This window comes from Danio rerio, chromosome 10 (genome assembly GCF_052040795.2).
Source record: "Danio rerio strain M-AB ecotype USA chromosome 10, GRCz13ab, whole genome shotgun sequence".
In the NCBI taxonomy this organism is placed as follows: domain Eukaryota; kingdom Metazoa; phylum Chordata; class Actinopteri; order Cypriniformes; family Danionidae; genus Danio; species Danio rerio.
In genome coordinates, this window is record NC_141030.1 from 37,648,128 (window position 1) to 37,669,909 (window position 21,782).

Consider the following 21,782-nt stretch of genomic DNA (forward strand, 5'->3'; position numbering starts at 1 on the left):
TTTAAAAAAAAGCATTTTAAAACAGCGAAAACAAAACACTGTAAAATTTGCATTTATTAAAATTTTTCTGACTCTTCATAATGGTTACTTTTGGATAAATGGATTGCCTGGTCAGCCTTGGGTTACTGTTTAATTCAGCATTCACATTAGTCATGTTTATTTCAGTCCTCATGTGCATATCCTGAAGCATTTGTGTATTGTGTTTTTACAGGTCTTAATCTGGTGGCGTTCCTGGTGATCGTCATTTCCTACTCCAGCATGTTTTGCTCCATTTATAAAACGGGCATCAACGCCACAGATGTGCGCAGTCGGCTACACAAGGATGTGGCTGTGGCGAATCGCTTTTTCTTTATTGTGTTCTCTGACGCCCTCTGCTGGATACCCATATTTTTGGTCAAAACTCTCTCTCTGATGAAGGTTGAGATTCCAGGTATGTTATCTGTATTTCTGCAACACTGGATATGTTTAAAAGTGAAAATATATATTTTTTGACCCCGTGGTTTAACAGGGGCATGTTTCTTACGACGATTTTAACGAAAAAAGTTTTTCAGCACTCTTTTATTGACTTTGCTGTTAGTGAAAAAAACAGTAGTTTTACAGAATAAATTTAATCCAATTGTTAGAGAACAAAACAATATATATACAGTTGAAGTCAGAATTATTATCCCCCCTTTGAATAATTATTTTTTATTTTCCAAATTATGTTTAACAGAGCAAGGAAATTTCAAAGTATGTCTGCTAATGTTTTTTTCTTCTGGAAAAAAGTATTATTTGTTTTATTTCGGCTAGAATAAAAGCAGTTCTTAATAAAAAATAATAATAACTATGCTCAATATAATTAGCCCTATTAAGCAATATACGTTTCCTAAGGAACCTATACTCTCAGAAATAAAGGTACAGGAGCTGTCAATGGGGCAGTACATTTTCAAAAGATACATATTTGGACCCAAAGAGTCCACAGTGGTATCTCAAACGTCCATATTAGTGCCTAAATGTGCCTAAAACATATCTTTGAGATACCATTATGGACCCTTCAGGTACAAATATTTACCTTTTGAAAAGGTATCACCCTAGTGACAGCTCATGTACCTTTATTTCTGAGAGTGTAGTTAAGCCTTTAAATGTCACTTTAAGGTCAATACTAGTATCTTGAAAAATATCTAGTAAAATATTATGTACTGTGTTACGAATTAAAAATCCTTAATCAAAAAGTTAAACCAAAAACATAACAAGATAACAAGGATTAAAAACATAATCCCTGGCGCCCCCACACTCTCTCACCCCAAGATATAAACCAAAACACAAACCACTGAAAATTAACAATTGCCGTAAGAAAATAAGAAGCAAAATAACAGTGGCAGGGGTCAAGCCAAAATAAATGACAATAAACAAAACTAACTAAATTGGATAACTTCCCTAGAAAGTAGATAAGAAAATAAAATACAGAAAACTTACCTCCCTACTAACAGCATAAGGAGAAAATCAAATAATAGAATCTATTATGTTCTCTGGCGATTTATCCTCTTAAAGTCAAATGCTATTTTGTGGTTTCCATCTGGATTTTGCCTACCCACGTTTAAAAGCTTCCAAAATCCACATGCTGAGTTGTAAAAAGTAAAAAGTAAAAGTTTGGTATCATTTTAAAGAAAACTCGCTGAATTTTCACAAAACACTGTTGAGAGTAATTAAAATAATTGTATATGTTGTCTGTGTTATAATAGACCCTCCAAAAAATAGGCCTTTTTAAACTAGTTTTTTTAGAAAGTGTACCTTTTAGGTTCTGTGTGGTCTAGGATGCTGTAATTAGGTTTTTTGGTTCCTGCACATGTCAGTAATGATAGGGAAAAACAAAAATGTCTCTATCATAATCTATACAAAAGTTATTCTAATCCAACTGATGAGAAAACGGAACCTCTAGGGGGGGTATTGGGCCAATACAGATTTTTAAAATTTAAAGAATGTGAAAGTAAATGATGTCACGGACCTGCCGCCAATTCAAGCATCAATCATGATCCACCGTTATCCGCTGCACCGGTGAATAGTTGAGTGTGCGAGAGCAAGAAAAAGTGAGAGAGAGAGAGAGAAAGATACCACACACACACACACACACTACAACTACTCGTCATCATTTATTCATTAATTTACCTTCAGCTTAGTCCCTTTATTTATCTGGGGTCACCTCAGTGGAATGAACCGGCAACTTATCCAGAATGTATTTTACACAGCACATGCCCTTCCAGCTGCAGCCCAGTACTAGGAAACACCCCTACATTCTCACCTATAACACATGTCTTTGGACAGTGGAGGTAATCGGAGCACCTGGAGGAAACCCAAGTAAATACCTGCACCTGCGAATAGTTGAGAGAGCGAGAAAAAAAAGAGCTAGAGAGAGAGAGAGAGAGAGAGAGAAAGACACCACACAACCACACACACACACACACACACATACACACACTACAACTACTCGTAACAACTGTCATCATTCATTCATTCATTTTCCTTCGGCTTAGTTCATTTGATCATCAGGGGTCGCCACAGTGGAATGAACCGCTAACTTATCCGGCATATGTTTTACGTAGCGGATGCCCTTCTAGCTGCAAACCAGTACTGGGAAACACCTATACACTGTCACATTACCACCTATAGCACATGTCTTTGGACTGTGGGGGAAAACGAAGCGCCTGAAGGAAACCCACGCGAACACAGAGAGAACATACAAACTCCACACAGAAATGTCAACTGACCCAGCCGAGGCTCAACCCAGCGAGCTTCTTGCTCTGCTGCGACAGCACTAACTACTGCGCCACCGTGTCGCCTAAAAGAAATCAGTTATTGTAAATGAGTTATTAAAACTATATAACTTATAAATGTGTTGAAATAAATATTTCCTTTAAACAGAAATTAGGGGAAAATTTATACAGGGGGGCTAATATTTCTGACTTCGGCTGTACATCAAATCAACATCTAACATTGGTGTTTTTTGCCTGCCGGGAGGTGTACTCTCCCTTTAAGATAATAAGTGCGTCCGAGCATTGCTGACATCAGTGCCTTCTGTTTATCTCTGCAGGGACGATTAACTCCTGGGTGGTGATCTTCATTCTCCCTATAAACAGCGCCCTTAACCCCATCCTCTACACCCTGACCACCAGCTTCTTCAGAGAGCAGGTGGAGCTGCTCCTTTGCCGCTGGCAGCGGCGCTCTGCCACAAAGAAAGACCGCAAGAGCGTCACCAGCTCCACCATCTACATGGAGACCTCACGAAATCCTGAATACCCCGCAAAGAATTCTTTACCACGACTGTCTTTGGCTGACATGGACAACCAATATGGGTGAAAGAGCCGGAAGGTATCGTAGCGTAGGTCTATCATAATCATTATCTCCATTCAGACCGGAGAATGACAGGCTTTCCTGGAACAATTTAAGTGAAAGGATGGCGCTGTGATTCCTGCCGTTCGGGATCAGAAATGGAGAGCTCTTTGTAGACGCATGACTGTAGCTACACTGTTTTCTCCATTAGGAGAAGCATTTTTATTCACTTAAGCTGAGATAAGAGCCTCAGATCCCTCCAGCGGCCATTACCAACAGCTAAACAGCATGTCTGGCTCACAAATGTTGAGCTCGGCTTGTTGTTTGTCAAAAAAAAAAAAAAACTTCTGGGGAAGTAAAACTGCAGAAACAACGCACAAGACTGCAGTAGCACATCTTTTAGATATCAAAAATAACTTTAAAGCATCATTTACATGAAGGACTTTTATTTTTTAAATGTGATGGGTTTTGGGAATGAAGTTATTTGTAATGTATGGGTTTTTATGCTTGCTCTGCCATGTCACAGAAAAGGCATATTAAGAGGGATTGTCTTTGCCAACAGTGTGCAACAAAAAATGATGACTCAAATGAAAAGAAGCATGCAAGATGAAAAGGTGCACACCATTCAGCTGTATAAGATATCGATTTGTTTTGTTCTTTATTATTATTATTTTTACAAGGGCGCAAAAAACATTTTTATACTCATTTATTTATGTTGATTTCTTTTCTATGCATCTCAGAGATATCCAAACCAATATGATAAGTAAGATGTAAATATTTTCCGATATCAAGATCTCATGAAACGTGTCAAGCAATATATGATTGACAATCTGGAGAAGTCCATCTACAGCACCAATGATAGTGTCAGGAATTTCCTTGTACACTTGTATCACTGTATGACAGAGTTTTTAAACTCTTAGTGAAAAAGCAAAACCTGTTGATTGTTTATAATTTGTCATAAAAGGAAACATACCCCATAAATGAGTGACCATGCTTACATTCTTGTGTTTGTGCAGTTTTGGGTAGTGCGGTGTACATCACACACTAAAACTACAACAGAAGCTTGGAATAATCTAATATTTATTATTGGGCACCTATGATGAAAATCATCTTTTGTAAGATATTTGGACAGAACTGTGTGCAGGTATAGTGTGTCCACGGTCATCATGTTGGGGTGATATAAAGACAATAAGCCCATTTTTTTATTTCCTGACGTTACAATGGGATCCAAATCCCTCCCATTTTAAAACCCACCGCAAAATGACATAGGAGTGTGCTTTCCCTGCCCACCGATTTAATTGACAGCTGCGCATTAACATGTTTCCGTAGTACCACATATAATCATATCAACAACACAGGATGTGCGCATATCAACTGGGATTAAAAGATCTGTTCAGCTCGCCTTGATCATCAATCATCATCAAATGTGAACAAGAATGAGTTTTACAAGTTACAACGTTTTTAAATCAGATAATGTGTGTAATGAATTACAGTAATTTTACCGTCTTTACTTTATCAACACAGCCACATGTCAGTACAATTATAAAAGAAGACGCTTCAATCCCAGTTTGTGGACCTTATATCAGATTCATTTTGTACATTAACATAATAGATATCCATACAGCATTATATATTACCGTGTATCCTGTCACATTTGCGTGCAAAAACAGTGCAGAGTTAAATGCGTACATGTTGTGTGTGTTTGTGTGTGCCCGCAGCATGTGTGTGTGTGTGTGTGTGTGTGTGTGTGTGTGTCTGCATGCGTGAACTTTGTAATGACATTGTGTGTGACTCGTTGCAGAAAGGCTTGAATTAACTCCACAACAAATACATCAAATAATCATTGGGAAAGTTTTTACTGTAGTATTTCTCACAAACGTTACGTGAGATCTGCTTTCTTTATATCTGTCACTGTGCTTTTTATCTGACGCAGCTGAGGCAGAGATTGAGACACACTCTGACAGGCATGTGGGAACGGTGGGCGGGGAGAACTAGCGTTGAAAGTACAGACAACAATAACAGCTACATTGTGTTCAGAGCAGAATATTTCAATATTCTGAAAGGTCTAATAAATAATCTGATGGGTGTTTTGAGCTGAAACTTTACAGACACATTCTGGAGACACCAAAGACTTATCTTAAGTTATGAGTTGTAGTTTTTATGTTTTTGATGGACGTCTGCTTATATTTGGTCAAAATGACAGTAAAAAGGTAACAATATGAAAGGTAATTGCAATGGGGAGAACATGCAAACTGCACACAGAAATGCGAACTGGCCAAGCTGGGACTCGAACCAGTGACCATCTTGCTGTAAAGTGACAATGCTAACCACTGAGTCACCGTGTCACCACCATTATATATTTATATGTATTATAATAAACCATAATTTATTCAATAGGAATGCAATACATTCAGGACGCATCTGAAAATAATAGCAAATGGCAAATCATCAAATAAATGAATTTTTTCAAAATATTTTCAGATAGGAAACATCTACAATTGTATTGAAATATTGAAATAGATATTTTTTTATTTAAATTTTTTTTATTTAATGAGTACATTTATTGCTTATAGACCATTTCAGTGTGGTCATGTCATTGGCCATGAACATTTCCTGCTTCTTGTCAAACTCAAAACCTTAAAAAGAGGCAATTCAATTATAGCATAATGTTAAATCAACTATCATAACATTATTTATCAATATGTGGCTCTTTTTGGATTCTCAGAAGCTCTAGAAATTAAAAGCTTAAAACAAGTAATACGTTGGGATCATTGTTTTTGTTTAAATGCCTCATTATGGTCTATAAAGTAGGTGAGAAGAGACTTCTTACACAAAAAATATTTTAATAATCTTAATTTCTAAAACTGTTAACCTCACTTAAATATTAAAATCTGTGTCCTTTCAAAATAGGAACAAACCCAACCATTGGGTTAAATGTTTCAATGTAAATGTTATTTTATCCTTAACAGCTCTGTTTGCCCATATTTTTCCCTAAAGTAGTTTTTTTTTTTTTTTTTGCAATAGTGTTCATTTCTTGCTTGTTTATCCTAATGCCATACACATGTGCAGGTAAGACAGACAGCACACAAAAATATAACTGTTACTTTTTATATTTAAAATATTTTAAAAAAAATATAACTGTTACTTTTTATATTTAAAACATTTTATATTATGTTTTTAGACTGCACTAGCAGATATTTTCAATGAAAATCACAGTCAGTGTTAATAAAAATTGTCCTCTTTCATTAAAATTGTTACATTTAGTGCCTTTTGTCTGGGCTGTTTGCGCCTGTGCACCTGTCAGTCTCCAGCAGCATCTCTCCATCCTTCCACAAACCAAATGGATAAAAGGAAACAGATTGACGTGCGCTTCAGCAAATAAGCGCATTCCTTTTTTCCTCTTTGGTCAACATCTGCCCCCTGATTGGTCGCTATGGGCGGAGCCGCACCATCCTCAGCGGCCGTCTTTTTCTGTCAGCCGATGCGAGGAGACGCGAGACCAAATGAAGTGAAAATAACAGAATTCAGCGACGACGCCTGGATGAAGACATGAATATATAAACTCCTGAACACAAACACACAAGGTATGGCGTATTTTTTTGCTTGTTGCTTCAGGGCGTGTGAATTGTAATCGTGTTTCCATCAGTGGGCTTTCATTTGAGAAACCGCTAAAACAAATTAACGGAGACGCCGCGAGGAAGGCCAGACCACCAGCACAGATTGTGTTTGCTTGTGTGTTGTTAACACAAACACAACAACAGATTTGTCCGGTGCATAATTAGAAATACTATGCCGTCTACATGGCATTAGCGTTGTGGGTTCACGGAGTGCATGTAATTTATATACATGCTGATTGATGGAGATTGATGTCTGCTCACTCTGCTGTGATAATAACAACAGTGTAACGTAACGTTAATAGTGGCTGTGCTCCAAACCTCGTGTGCTTCCTTCCTAGACAGCATTTTGGGCATCACTCGTGCAGCTTTTATTGAACGCGCCTACTGTACACTAAAATCATGCGCGTGACTTGAATATTTTCATTATTTACAATGTTACAGTTCACGCGCTTTTGAAGCACATCTACTGCTGACGCTCTTCATTACTGATGTTATGTTTTGCTACCTGCAGGAAACTGGACCGTTTTATATTCTGCATGGCAACAATCGCATTCTCCTTTGTCTAAACGGGGTGAGTCGTGACAGATTTTTTTGTCATTATTTAATTACTCTGTTCATGTTGCTGTTTGTGTTCTGAATGTTATATAAGTACCGAGCAATACCGATGAACCACACGTGGTTAATATATGTGAAATCCGTCGAGCACGTTGAAGTTTGGCAATAGCCTTTGTTTTTATATTTGGGATTGATTATATTGAGATGACGTCATGCGGATAGATGTTGTTACAATGCTAGATTATTTTATTTTGTAAATTTCATATTCATGAATGTATTGAATATTTCTAAACCTTGTTTAAAGGTTTCTATTATAAATTTTATTAACATATAGACTCGCTCTAGTATATTAATAGCAAGCAATGTCAAGAAACAATTATAGTTGCAAAGGAGTTGAAGTTAATAAATAGTAAACTTGCTGTCAATTGGTTAGGTTAAATAATCCCTTAGTTATATTGTCATTGTAAAGGTGTCTGTTTGTATTTTTACTTTATTTTATGTTATTAGTAGGGCCAGACGGAATCTACAGACATTTTTTGCTATTTCTGCGCAGAATTATGTTAAAAATCTACAGATTTATGCAGAATGATTTTGGGAGTATTTGGGAGTAACTTTTATTTAATGTTTACAATGCAAATCCATTTAAATCCACTTTATTTGGTTAACAAAGCAAGTCTCTCATATAATATCTCTGCTAAAAGACTAAAATATTACTGTACAAACTATATTGTAAATAAATTACATAAATATTTTCATATTAGTCAATAATATTACTGAAATGAATTAAAAAATGTAATAAATATGAATTTACACACATTTACACAAGTAAATAATCAGAATCAATGATGGGCTAAAAATCTGTGAAAATCTACGGTATTATTTGGATGTCATGTTTAAATTTATATTTGCTGTTGTTTACATAAAAACAAAAACAAAAAACAATGCTAGATTATTCTTTTTTTTAAAGATTGGTGGCCTTTTTATTAAATGCAATTACCCCATTAGTAAATTACCTCATTAGTAAATTACCTATTAAATTTGCTAAGTCCTCTTAACAGGCTCTGTTAGCCTGGAAACTGATTTATAACCACAATTTCTCACCCCACAAAATCATTTTATGGAATAATGCTGACATTAAGATAAATAGTGAATCTTTTTTTTACTGGAATAAATGGTTTAACAAAGTCGTCACGGTGGTGCAGTGGGTGGCATGCTCAGCTCACAGCTGGTTGCTGGTTCAAGCCCCGGCTGGTTGGCATTTTTGTGTGGAGTTTGCATGTTCTCTCTGTGTTCACGTGGGTTTCCTCAAGGTGCTTCGGTTTCCTCCATAGTCAAAGACATCCACTATAGGTGAATTGGGTAAGCTAAATAGTTTTTGTGAAAGAATGTAAGAGTGTATGGGTGTTTCACAGTGTTGGGTTGCAGCTGAAAGGGCATCCGCTGTATAAAACATATGCTGGATAAGGTGGTGGTTCATTCCACTTTGGCGACCCCTGACTAATAAAGGGAGTAATCCGAAAAGAAAATGAATGAATGAATGGTTTAACAAAAACATTATTTTTCTTTCTGTTGATATGAAAGTGATCTCTCTGTCGGACACAATCTGGATTCTTGTGAAACTCAAAGCCAGGATGGCATTGTTTTGGTTCAGATGGCTTGTCTCTCCATGCATATGTTCGCTTCGGCTGACTTTAAAGGGAAGTTCAGAAAGATCCAGCAGAGAAAACTTTTGTTTTGCTCTTTATCCTGTTTATCTATAAATATTATACTTGGAATTAATTTAAAAAATAATGTTTTTTTTTATTTTATTTATAAAATTAATGTTAGATTATTAATTAATTTGTTCTTTTTGTTATTTAGGTGTTGTTAGTGTAGGCTTAAACATATTTCACAAATAGGTTTTTTTTTTAAATATGTGGCATTTATTAGATCCTATTGTACATAGATGATTTAATTTAAAATCCAACTTTGATTTGAAAAAAATGTTTATTATGCTTATTATATACACTGTTAGACATTTCAAAGGGTTTTTACAGTAACTTACTGGCAACACTGTTGCCAGTAAGTTACTGTATTTTAGATTTACAGTATACAACTGTAAATCCGTTTACAGCATGTTACCGTAGTGTCTGAAAATGGTTAACTACTGTAAAAACCTAAGTTAACAGTTAGCTACTGTAAACCTTTTAATTTTGTCCTAAATATTTTATAATATAATTTTATTAATATTATTTTAATACTATAGACCTAAAAAAGACACAATTACAAAATATTAACAAAATAAACACTCTTTATTTAAAACATTGGAGATGCTTAAAACAAGCTTAAAAATGTGTAAAAACATTACATTTCAATCATTCAAAATATTTTATTTTAAGAAAAAAAACATTGAAAATGACAAAGCACATTAACATACATGTACAAAACTAATTTAAGTGTCTGACCTGCATATTGTTGAGAAAAAAAAAACCAATTGTACTAAGTACTACTGACATTAAACCAGACACAATTACAAAATATTCCATTCTTTAAAACATTAATAATGCTTAAAGCATTTAAGGAAAATGTGTGAAAATTACATTAAGCAATAAAATCAACACATTAAAAATAAATAAATCACACAAAGCACTAGAACATACATGTACGATAAAAATTTAAACTTCTGAATTGCATATTGTTGGAAAAATAAATATTTGTAACTATTAGCCGACTCAGAAACAACCCAACTTTAAAATATTACTAGTTCTGGTGTCAAATGCTCAACAAGGTCTGAATTCACATGTTCAAATGCAATTCATCTTTATTTCTATTGCACTTTACAATGTAGATCAATGATGTCAAAGCAGCTTAACATAGAAGTTCTTGTAAATTGAAGCTGCTTCAGTCCAGTTTTCAGAATTGAAGCAGTTAAATGTCACTGCTGAAAGTCCAAACACTGAAGAGCAAATCCACCGATCCATTAATCGTAGCCAAGTGATCCAGTGGCGACAGTGGCATGGAACAAACTTCACCAACTGACGAAAGTGTAGAATAAAATCCCTTGAGAGATACCAGGCTCAGTTGGGCACGACCAGTTCTCCTCTAGCCAAACTTGTGCAAGGCCGCAGTCTAGGCACCAGAGGCTTGAAAGTTCACCAGCGGGTGGTCAGGCTGGCCCATTGGATCAATGCGGAAACTCATTGATCACGTGTGTCTTTTAGGATTCACTCCTCCATGACCACCACAGCATCTGGTCAGGATTTGGCCCAGTCCAGGATTATGAAGAACTCTGGATAAGGACAAACAGACTAACATAAGCATAGAAGAAGCTTGTTTAAAAAAATAAATCATATACTGGTTAATTATTTTGAAGCATGGCAGCTAGGTTGGGCTAGTTTTCAGCTGGTACTGAGCAACTGGCTCCTGCTCATAACCTGCTCACTACCATGTTTAAAAGATAACTAACCAGAATGTCCTGTTTATTTTTTTCCCTAACAAGGTTTTACAAAAACATTGTAGCATTTGTGATGGGTTGATTCACTGCAGGACAGATTAGACTATTTGTTTTATGTATTCCTAATAAACTAAAACTGACTGAATACTGATAAAACTATTGAGAGTGTCTCACCTAATCCAAGTTCTCAGTTAGCTGGTGAAAGAAGGATAACTCACTGTTGTTCATGGTTGTCATTCTCTTCAGTACTTCTCCTGCTATCTTCTGGCTCACTTTGGTTGTTGCTGTGCATTTTGTTTCATCCTCTGGAATTATTTATACAAAAAATTGTATTATTTTATTTATTACAAAATATTTAGGCAACATGAAATGGGGAAAAAGACATTTAATACATAGACAAATGCATGTATCCCAATACTAATTATTGTATTTTGAAATGTCTGACCCATGACAGACCTCAATCTGCTCAAAAATATTATAAACAAAGATGAAAAAAAAAAACCTACTAAATGGTTTAATAAAAAAGGGAAAACGATTTTTTTTATTTAGCTAGCAACTAAACATGTGACACATTTTGTATTAAAAGTAACGTTAATATATTGAGAAACAAATAGATGTACAGTACTTACTGTTGTATGAGGTCCAGTTTGCACAGGCAGGCTCCCAGTATTCTATATTGAGACCATAAAAAAGCCAAAAATACAGATAAGAATACCATGCTACAATCCACAACCTCCACACAACTTTTTTTTATTTGTTTACCTTGGTTGCTTACTGGTCTTGCTTATTTTTTAAGCATAAGGCTGTGCTGATCAAGATGTTCCTCTGAAATGCTGTTTGTTTCTTCAGACAAAACCTGCTGCTGTGCCAGTGCCATATCTAAACAGAAAAAAATATAATGGTAACAATTATGTTAAACCAAATGTCAAGAGTTGTGATAAAAAAATAATTAGCAAACAATAAATAGCAAAAAGGTGGTTATTAGCATAATGCATAGAGGTAAAATTGGTTTTATATTAGCAGATTCAGACTTCCCCCTTAATAATTTAATTTCATAAAAGTATTATTTGCAAACTCTAAATAGCGAAATCATTTTAGCAGCTAACATAATGACTATCAAAGTACAACATGCTCACGGTCAAATAAACAGTGTTAATGTTGATTTCAAGTCATACTGGCATGCTAATTCTGATCGAATATTCAAAGTAACATGGTAAACAGTATAGAGTCTTCTAAATGAACGAATGTGCGAATATAAAACCAACTTTACCTCTATGCATATTGTATAGATTTACGTTAGCGTTCTTATAGGTTACGTCGCGATGTTATTTTCTCAAGCTAACGTTATAAGTTACTCTAAACCAGAGAAAAATAAGTTCACAACATCTAATATATATAGTATAAATCAATATAAGTTAAACGTTGCACGTTAAAATGAGTTTGAGTCCAATTCAGTATAAACTTAGCTCAGTTTAGCTAACAGTTAACATTACCATTTTAAGATCGCTTCAGCCAATGTTGCCGAGCAAACAAATGCTAATAGAGGTGCTCAAATCAATGTCGAGTGTTGTCAGCACAGACAGACGCGCTTTTACCTGGATTATTTGTTGGTCTTTCATTCATATTCTTCAGGGGGAAAACACTCTCTGCCGGACCGTTGTCTCGTGCTAAGTGTCCTCCAAAACTGTCTGCATACCTCTGGTTCCCTCCTAAACCAAAACCCGCTGCAACACCGGTTCCTATGTAAATAAATAAAAAGATATGACGAGAACAATGGCTAATAGTCATAAACAGTCTTATTTAAAGTAATAGTAGTGTTAATGTAATAAATTAAATAAAGGTAACATCTTAATAGATTATATATTTCTCAAATGGGCGAAATAACGCCAAGCCAGAGAAAATAATAATAGCCAACTTTATACTTTACTTTGTTCTATTCTCGTCCACAAAACATTCTGTAAAATGAAACACTGCCTCAGCTTACCAGAGTAAAGTTTGTTAAATCCAGTATGTTCTTCAGGCACACTAATAAATTGTCCTCCAGAATTGCTCCAGGGTCCTCAGGCAAAATGTGGTGCAGAGTAGTCGAATCGCCGCAAGGTGGCGTTGAAGCAGTTGTGGAAAATACAGTATAATACACGAATTTTTACAAATACAGTACATCGCTGTATATGTTGTTCGACGTCACACTAAATTCCCATAATGCAACGGTAAATACAGTTATTTACCGTAAAAGGAATTTGCAGTATTACACTGGGTGAAATACAGTAAATAACTGTGTAATTTACAGAAATGTCTAACAGTGTAGTAACAGACAAAGCTAACTTTTTATAGTGGTTTCAGACCTTTGAAGCTCTTATTTTGTTGCATTATGTCAGGTTCTTCTATCTCCAATTGTTGTTTTCAGGATTTATATGTATACAGTTGAAGTCAGAATTATTAGCCCCCCTTTGAATTTTTGTTTCATTTTTAAATATTTTCTAAATGATGTTAAACAGAGCAAGGATATTTTCACAGTATGGCTGATAATATATTTTTCTTTCGGAGAAAGACTTATTGTTTTATTTCGGCTAGAAGAAAATCAGTTTTTATTTTTTAAGACCCATTTTTAGGTCAAAATTATTAGCCCCTTTAAGCTATATATATTTTTTGATAGTCTACAGAACAAACCATTATTATACAATAACTTGCATAATTACCCTAACCTGCCTAGTTAACCTAATTTAACTAATAATTCAGGGGGGCTAATAATTCTGACTTCAAATGTGTGTGTTTGTATATATATATATATTTGTAGAGTTTAGATACAAAACTGTTTAAGTGCCGTCTGAAATTTCCATGAAAAAAAATGATAATTTCTCTCAGCCTCCTTTGTTTTTGTTGAAATGTTTAATTTTTAAGACCAGGAACTTATTCTTTGCCATAAAAGTGATGGCAAAATAATAATATGTATATATGAATTAATTTATTTTATTTTATTTATTTATCTTTTACCCATCATCGCCAGTCAGAAACAGCTTTTGCATGTGTGCTTTATTCATTTCATGTAGTTCAGACAAAAGCGGACAGCCTGCATTGATCCCTTCATTGCTCTGAACCATGTGTGTTTACTCGAGGGTTCGTAAATATTTACATTCACCTCCTGAAACCATTTTGTATGAAAGGTTTTGCCATTCATGCTAATAATCTGTAATATATATGCTTATCCAATATTTAGAGGTCATTAGATTTTAGTTGGCACTTAGTGTGTGTTATGGTATAATGGAGTCATGCAGCTCATATCCTGATCTGCAATTAGTGAAAGAAACTCATCATGGAAACGTTATTACTGCATATGCATCATTTTTATATTAAAGGGCACATTAATGAACGGCCAGTATGATGATTTGGCATAGTATGATTCATTCTTTCATTCATTTTCCTTCGTCTTAGTCTGAATCTGATGGTTTCTTTTATATTTCAGTGGTAGCCACAGCAGAATGAACTGCCTAGTATGATTCAATAAAAACCTATAAATTGCAAAAATAAATTGTATATGTAAATTGCTTTTTAACCATTTTGATCTTTGATGTGAGAATGCTGGTGGTGAACGAATAGCTTGATGTAGAAATGCATTTTTGTTTGTTTATTTGTGTAACTTTGTATTGAATTTTCATTTTATTTTGCTTTTTTGGTATTTTGTATTGACGTATAGATGTAATTCCTGCAATGATGGCGTTGCTATGCAAAAAACAAATAAACATTAAACCTAAATAATATAATATCTAAAGAATACATATTTAATAAAAAAATTATATAATTATTATAATAAAGAATAACAAATAAACACTGCTGTTTCATTTTCTTTGTTGTACATTTTGTCTGTAGTGGAACAGGAAAGCACATTTCACTGTTACTGAGAGATCTAACTGAATGTGTGATGTACAACCCACATAGGCGTTATGTAATCTTAGAGAAATGGTCTTGGTTATCTTGCTGGTCAGTGGTTTCTATGTTACAGCGTCTGACTGATTTGCTAGTTTTTAGTCAAGAGCCATTCAATGCTTCACCTGCTGTTTCCATACTGTAAACAATGCAGGGTTCCACACATTTACATTTAGTCATTTAGCAGACGCTTTAATCCAAAGCGACTTACAAATGAGTACAAGGAAGCAATTTACACAACTATAAGAGCAACAATGAATAAGTGCTGTAGGCAAGTTTCAGGTGTGTAAGGTCTGAGAAGGAAAGCATTAGTATTTTTTTTTTATTAAAAAAATTCATTCATTTTGTCCTAACACAAACAAATAAGTCAACTTGATAAATCTAAGTGAATTAAACGTAAACGTTAGGTTGTCTCCAAGAACAAATCTAGAATTGTGCTGTTTCAACTCATTTTAAGTATAGTTTGAACAACCTTTTTTCTTCAGTCTACGTCTGTCTTCCCATTGTAGCTGTTTTTCAATGCTCAAGTCATGAATTATTAACCATGGAGTAAAAGCTGGAAAAAAACATAGCCATAGCAACACTGCATTGTTTTTCATTTTTATTTGCGTCCGTATTGCTTCATTTGGTTCATTGTTATGGTTTGCAGGCTAATAAGCAAGATGCATGATTCATAGTTTATTTTATTTAATTATTTATGTAAAAATCATAGTAACCCTTTATTGTAGATTATTACAAATATGATTATTAAAATGTTCTTAGGACTAAGACCAAATGTTTTTTAAATCCGTTTATGGAAATGTTAAATGAAAAACAAACCAAAACACAATTATTCATTCAGAACTACATCAGAATCATGAGGGAAAAAAAGGGTTTATTTAGGCTACAATTCTAGTTTATTCTTTCCATTTATTAATGCTAGTTAACAATATGAAACAAAATTAAGCAATTGTTTCAGAGAATGGATTCATTTTAATAATATTATGGCAGTAATATTAGTTTTATATTATTTATAGTTAAAATTTTACTTAAGTGTTTATTAAAATATTGTTTGTATTTTAAACAACATCAGTTAACCAATGCTGAGAAACGAATCCTTCAAATATAACGTTTTTTGATAGACCAAATATTGCATTTTTACAAAATAACATATTTGTAGTCCAATTCTATGCTTTAGCACACTATAGGATTTAAAAGCCATTATGAGGATTTATTATTATTAATGAATATTACTGTTCAAAGATTTGTGTACAGTTAGATATTATTATTTTAAAATGAATTCACTTTGATTGTCAATGATTGATTAAATGAATCAAAAGCAACAGTGGAGACAGATGTGTTTAATAAAAAAACTTCCACAGAAATATTAGTCATTACATTGGTTTTTAACATTGATTATAAATCCCAAAATTAAAAATGATAGAATGGAAGAATACGTTGAATGAAATCATATTTCTTGACTACCACATCAGCTTATTGGAAAGATTTCTGCAGGATCACGTAACACTGAAAATGTTTTAATAAAACAAATTCAATCTTGATGAACATATTAAACCTATTTACTGAAACAATTGAAATAATTTTATTTAAATCTTTAATGTTTATATAAAACACAATGTTATATTTCACTGAAATTAAATTCCTTAACTTTTATATTTTGGTTTAAATTATTTTTATTTTTATTTGTCCACATAAAAATGACGGTACCACTACCAAACTCAAGAGGGCAGCCTCACACTTCATTTCTCACGTTGCTTAAAATAAACGTTTATAGTGAAAAAGCTGGGGGTTTGTCCTATCGTTTTTTTAGTTTTCTCCATCAAATCTTAGACATTACACAAAATAAATCTTCCATTTAACATTCATGCTACTTTCACGGTTTCTAAATCACAGTTGTGCGCTGCTTTCAGTGCTTTTTAATGAAGACCTTTTGAAACTCAACACCGCTAATGCATAAAGCTGTGCCAATAGTTGAGAGGAATCAAATCAATGGAAGACAATTTCAAAGTGCCCTTAAGATCAAGAGTCGGTAGACGACTCAATATCAGTTGCTCTACAAAGGATCGACCTAAAAAAGAGAAAACAAGACAAAGTTAATGCATCAAATTTGGTAAATATTGACGGTTCACTTCACAAAGTCACTTAACGCTGTGTCAGAATGCCTTTCTTTCTGGACAGCATGTTCATGAGGTGTCATTCTTCTGGCAGACCAGTCCTTACTGCCATCTGAGGAATGTGATATCTGAAGATCACTGGCGAGTGCATAAACACAAACCCTGCCTTGATGTGGCTATCACTCTAGTGTGTGTGTGTGTGTGTGTGTGTGTGTGTGTGTGCAATCTGGAGTTCTAGGTTATATCCTGTAATTAGGCTGCGCCAATTAGGTGTGCTATTTTTGGGTGGGTGTCGTGGTCTTTGTATTTTTATCTGCGTTACATAAAGACGACACACATTTTTGATGAAAGCGATGATGACTTTTCTTGGTTGCATGGCCTTTGTTTTGGGCCTTGATTGTAAGTGAGACACATTGACGCAGTCGTTTAGGTGTAAACATGACCGTTTGGGTGTGTTTAGGTCACGTGGTAATGTGTATTCAGTTTGTATTCATGTCATTCAGGCTTGAAAAGGGTAATCTTGTCCATGCTAGAGCATTGCTATACTGTTGTTATGAGGTACGAACGACTTCTAAAGTGATTCTGTGGGGTTGTTTCACAAGTTAATCAAGTTTATTTTCATGAAAGGATTATTTGTGCATGGAGATTGTTGTTTGTGCTTGTCCTCACAATGCTAGTGTATTGTTATAATATTAGCAGGGTGTTTCAATTGCTTTATTTTTAATTCATAAGTTTTTTGAAATAGACTTATCAGACAGAGAATATTTCTTGGAGGTTGATATGGCATTTTAAATTGGCTTCTATACACGTATTACATGTTTTACATTGAATATCTAAAATAATGTGACAGGCGTCGAGTTGCCTTGTGTTTTTTATACTGTGGTGTTAGTGGAAGGTTAATATGTCGTGTAATTTAATTAATTTTTTATTAAAACCAATTTCAGATTTTTTGGGCAAGCAAAACAGATAGCGTATTATTATCAAAAAATACACTGAAAACTGCTAAATTGTTGCAAACATACAGTATATGGGTTGAATTTAAACAAACAAATTAAATTTAGTAACATTCAACTTAATTCATTTGTTTAAAGTCAGCACAAATATATATTTTACAAATGTAAAAAAATTATTAAATCCGAGGAATCATCTTTGAATAATTTTTTTTCAGTGTTTTTCAGTGCTTTACTGGATTCTAAGTGATTGTAGCTGACTCATTTAGAAGAGCCCACCACCATAATATCCTAACCCTCTTAGATATTTGCAAACTGATGCAATCTATTTGTTCATTTTGTCTGTTTTTAACTTGTAATTTATTCAAATAAGCTCAAAGCATACAAATGCGTGTTTGGGTATTTTGGTAATTCTTTTTCTCAACATTAGTATTTTGGTGTCCTGATTAAAGCTACATTATTAGTCAAAAGTTTGGGGTCAGTTTTTTTTTTTTATTGTTTATTTTTTATTTTAAAGGGAAATTATGCTGTTCATCAAGGGGGCATTTACTAAATGTGAAAAATTGTTAAATTGTTTAATATTTATCAAAATTTTAAATAACTGCTTTCTTAATGTATGTAATAGTCTTGATTGCTTTTATTACCATTACCATAACTAGTAATATTAATAATATTAACAATAATAATTAATATTAGAGTGATTTCTGAAGGATCTAAAGACTGGATGAAGCTGAATGTTCATCTTTAGAATCACTGGAATAAATGAATGAATTAAAATATAAACTATCTTTGAACAATTATTTTATAGTGCAATGACATTTCACAATTTTACAATGTGTACTGTATTTTTGATTAAGCAAATGCAGCCTTGGTGAGCAGGGTAAGCTTATTTTGAAACATTTAAAAATCCTACTGACCCCAAACTTTTAACCACTAGTGCATATTTTGAAAAAAGTTTCAGCGTTGTACAGTGCTTTTAGTTATTTTCCTGGATCTCTTTGAAGGGTTATTATTTTGACAACACTGGTAATGTAAAGGAAATCCCTTTTAGTCTTTAGTATATCGTTATGATGTAAACATACGCTTACACAGTGCTCAAGTCATGACTTTTTTTTTAGAAAGCTGTTACTTTATCTCCTGGAAAAAACTATTTTTTTAAAGGCTGAGTAGCCTCCCTGCAAACAATTTTGTGTGTAATAGGCATTCAATAGACATCTAAATGTAGTCAGCTTAGCTAAAACAAGGCTAAACTTGGGCTGTCAGTAAAAATCTAATAGAATAGCCCAAAACTAGACTAGTCGTCAAATAGACTAATTAGACAGACTTTATATGTGCAGTCATTCATTACTGTTTATTTGACGACTAGTCTAGTTTTGGCCTGTTCTTAGACGTCTATTCGGTTTTTTTACTGACAGCCCAAATTTGGCTTTGTTTTAGCCGAGACGGCTGTTTAGACATCTATTAGACATCATTTAAAAACAAAAAATGTTTGCTGGGCATTAGTTCTGCAGGCCTGGGACGGCCCTTGGGAAAAGATACTGACCCTCTTTGGATCTGCTTCAAAATGTTGTTTATCAAAGAAAAGGGCTGTTCTGTGTTCTCTCGAGGGAGCGGTCAGTCTCTCTGTTTCTCTTTCCCTCATTTTCATCAGCACTTTCAGCCAGAGCCACATGGAGAATACGGTAGTTGTTCCATGTTGGCCTTCATAAAGGTTACTCCAAAAATCAAGCAACGCCTGCAGGATGGTGAACAGTGTGGCTGTTTGTTAGCTTAATGTTGTTAAAAGGTGGTCCAAATAAACACCCTCGCCCAAGGCCTCCACCCTGGCCCATTCCTTACGACTTTATAAAAACCAATTTGCTGCGGACAAGGTAATGTATTCTGCTTCTGATTTTTGTAAAAGACATGTTTGTTTTGTGAGCACATAGCATTTGGGAGTCAATCCCAGGGGACTCTGCACCTTGGCAACTGTTTCAAAACACCTTGGACACAAAACAAGTTAATGCAAACCAGAGACAGTTTATTTGATGGGTTACTTTCTCTCCCACCAAATGACAGCGTATCTAAAACACTCAACCTGAATCACATTAAAATAAACACACTCTTCCCTTTGCCCCGTCTCTCCTCCTCTACTTCCAAAATCTCCACCCTCGACTCACAAAAGAGGCGTGTCCATGTTGAGTAATCCAACACCTGCCCCATTCAGACGTGCTGCTGTAACTGGCTAAACAGCCTGGACCTGTGAGAGCAGACAGAGAGCTTCAGCACTCGCACATCTCTGATTTACCCTTACAACTGAAAGCTCATGTATGGAAAGAGGAAGAAAATCACCAGCAAGAGACTTCTCTGAGCTTCTATGGAGATCTGAGTCCATGCTGATCGGTAGCAGGTGAAAGTGGTCTCTCTGTTGGATATGTCCGTGAAGGATGTCGGTAGTGCTGGAGTTGTGGTGGACAGCAAACTGGATCCTTGTGAGATTCAGAGCCGAGATGGCATTGTTTTGGTTCAGATGGCTAGTCTCTCCATGCATATGTTCGCTCCGGCTGACTTTAAAGGGAAGTTCAGGAAGATCCAGCCGAGAAAAAGACCCACCATCATCAAAGAAGGTACTACTTCGTTTTCATTCTTTGATAGCGAGACAGACCGCTGTCTTGATCTGTTATGACATGGCAGTCATGATTTATAATGTGCGATTTTATTACACTAGCCTTTAAAGTACTGCCAAGGTGTAAACTCTCATCTTTACCTCACACGCAGGACGTCGGACTCATGTTTCTGGTATTTTCTAAGTCAATACCCTGCAATTTGTGACAGTGATACAGCTGACACAACTCTATGATGTCATGCCGTGACAGTGTTTTAAGACATTCTGGTAGCCTTCAGCATTGAGCGGTTGGGGATTTTCGTTGAAACTTGTGGCTGGTGGTGGTGGTTTCATACCTATTCATTTTCTTTTTATGATGTTATGGGTTTAAGAAGCCATAACATGTTACCTCCACATTAAAAATGTACATTGAAGAGTTTGATTGGTAGCTAGAGTGCTTGAAAAATGGGCTGTCAGGATCAGTGTCATGCTTTTCGAGATGTAAAGGGACTTGAATTTAGCGTGCCTACGTGAGCGATGCTGGAATTGGGGGAAGGGTGGATTTGGATGATGACGGATAGCATCAGCATCAGGAAAGAGATCATTTTGGGTTTTAATTAGACCTTAGTTAAACCAGCAGCTCAAATCATCTGGAACCACAGCTGGGATGGTCCGCATTCAAAGCCAGCGTATATACTGTATATGACTGCAAAGAAATACAAGTGTTTGTCTAAGTTAATAGGACTTTGTTCACACTGCCGGGGAAATGTTACATGCATACTTTTCATAATTTATGCCTACTGATTTTTTGTTTTTGAATATGAGTCTAGTTCTTATTTTCTTCTGTTTGAATCTGTTTATTTTGGTAGCACTTTTACACAGGCTGTGATTGTACTAGCACTGATGCAAGTGATCGCTTTTTATTGTTGTCTACTTCAATGTGTTAAATAAACAGAATATGAAATGGTGCCATATATATATATATATATATATATATATATATATATATATATATATATATATATATATATATATATATATATATATATATATATATATTTATATACATACATATACATATACATATATATACTACCATTAAAAACATTAAAACATTCTTAAAAGATGGCTATTTTGCTTACCCATGCGTTTGTTTGACTACAAATACAGTAATAACACAGTGACTTTGTAAAACAAATTTAATTTAAAATAAATGTTTTCGTTGACGTGTAAAATTGTAATAGATTGGCAAACCTGAATTTTCAGCATCATTACTCCATCCTTTAGTCTCACATGATC

General features: G+C 34.6%; 3 protein-coding genes across 17 annotated transcripts in view; 2 read left to right on the forward strand and 1 right to left on the reverse strand.

Moving 5' to 3' along the window:
* rxfp2a (relaxin family peptide receptor 2a) overlaps positions 1–4,287 on the forward strand; it is a 135,820-nt gene extending 131,533 nt beyond the window's left edge. For 3 of the 4 annotated variants that reach the window (XM_087269772.1, XM_087269771.1, XM_087269770.1), the window contains 2 exons: positions 212–430; positions 3,068–4,287. In XM_087269772.1, the coding sequence (XP_087125898.1) occupies positions 212–430; positions 3,068–3,333 (485 nt within the window). In that variant the 3' untranslated portion in view covers positions 3,334–4,287. 4 annotated transcript variants of the gene reach the window in all.
* Positions 1–21,782, reverse strand: part of LOC147842141 (uncharacterized) — a 1,078,568-nt gene that overhangs the window by 205,282 nt on the left and 851,504 nt on the right. The gene's annotated exons all lie outside the window — the stretch shown is intronic.
* Positions 6,752–21,782, forward strand: part of fryb (furry homolog b (Drosophila)) — a 127,751-nt gene continuing 112,720 nt past the window's right edge. For 8 of the 12 annotated variants that reach the window (XR_015501324.1, XR_015501325.1, XM_087271033.1 and 5 more), the window contains exon 1: positions 20,143–20,505. Coding sequence is in view for 6 of the 12 variants with exons in the window: in XM_087271033.1 (XP_087127159.1) it covers positions 20,313–20,505 (193 nt within the window). In the remaining 6 variants the exon portion in view is untranslated. Of the gene's footprint in view, positions 6,891–7,434; positions 7,495–20,142; positions 20,506–21,782 lie in introns of those variants that run through there. The other 4 variants (XR_015501329.1, XR_015501331.1, XR_015501330.1 and 1 more) reach the window with 1 other exon arrangement.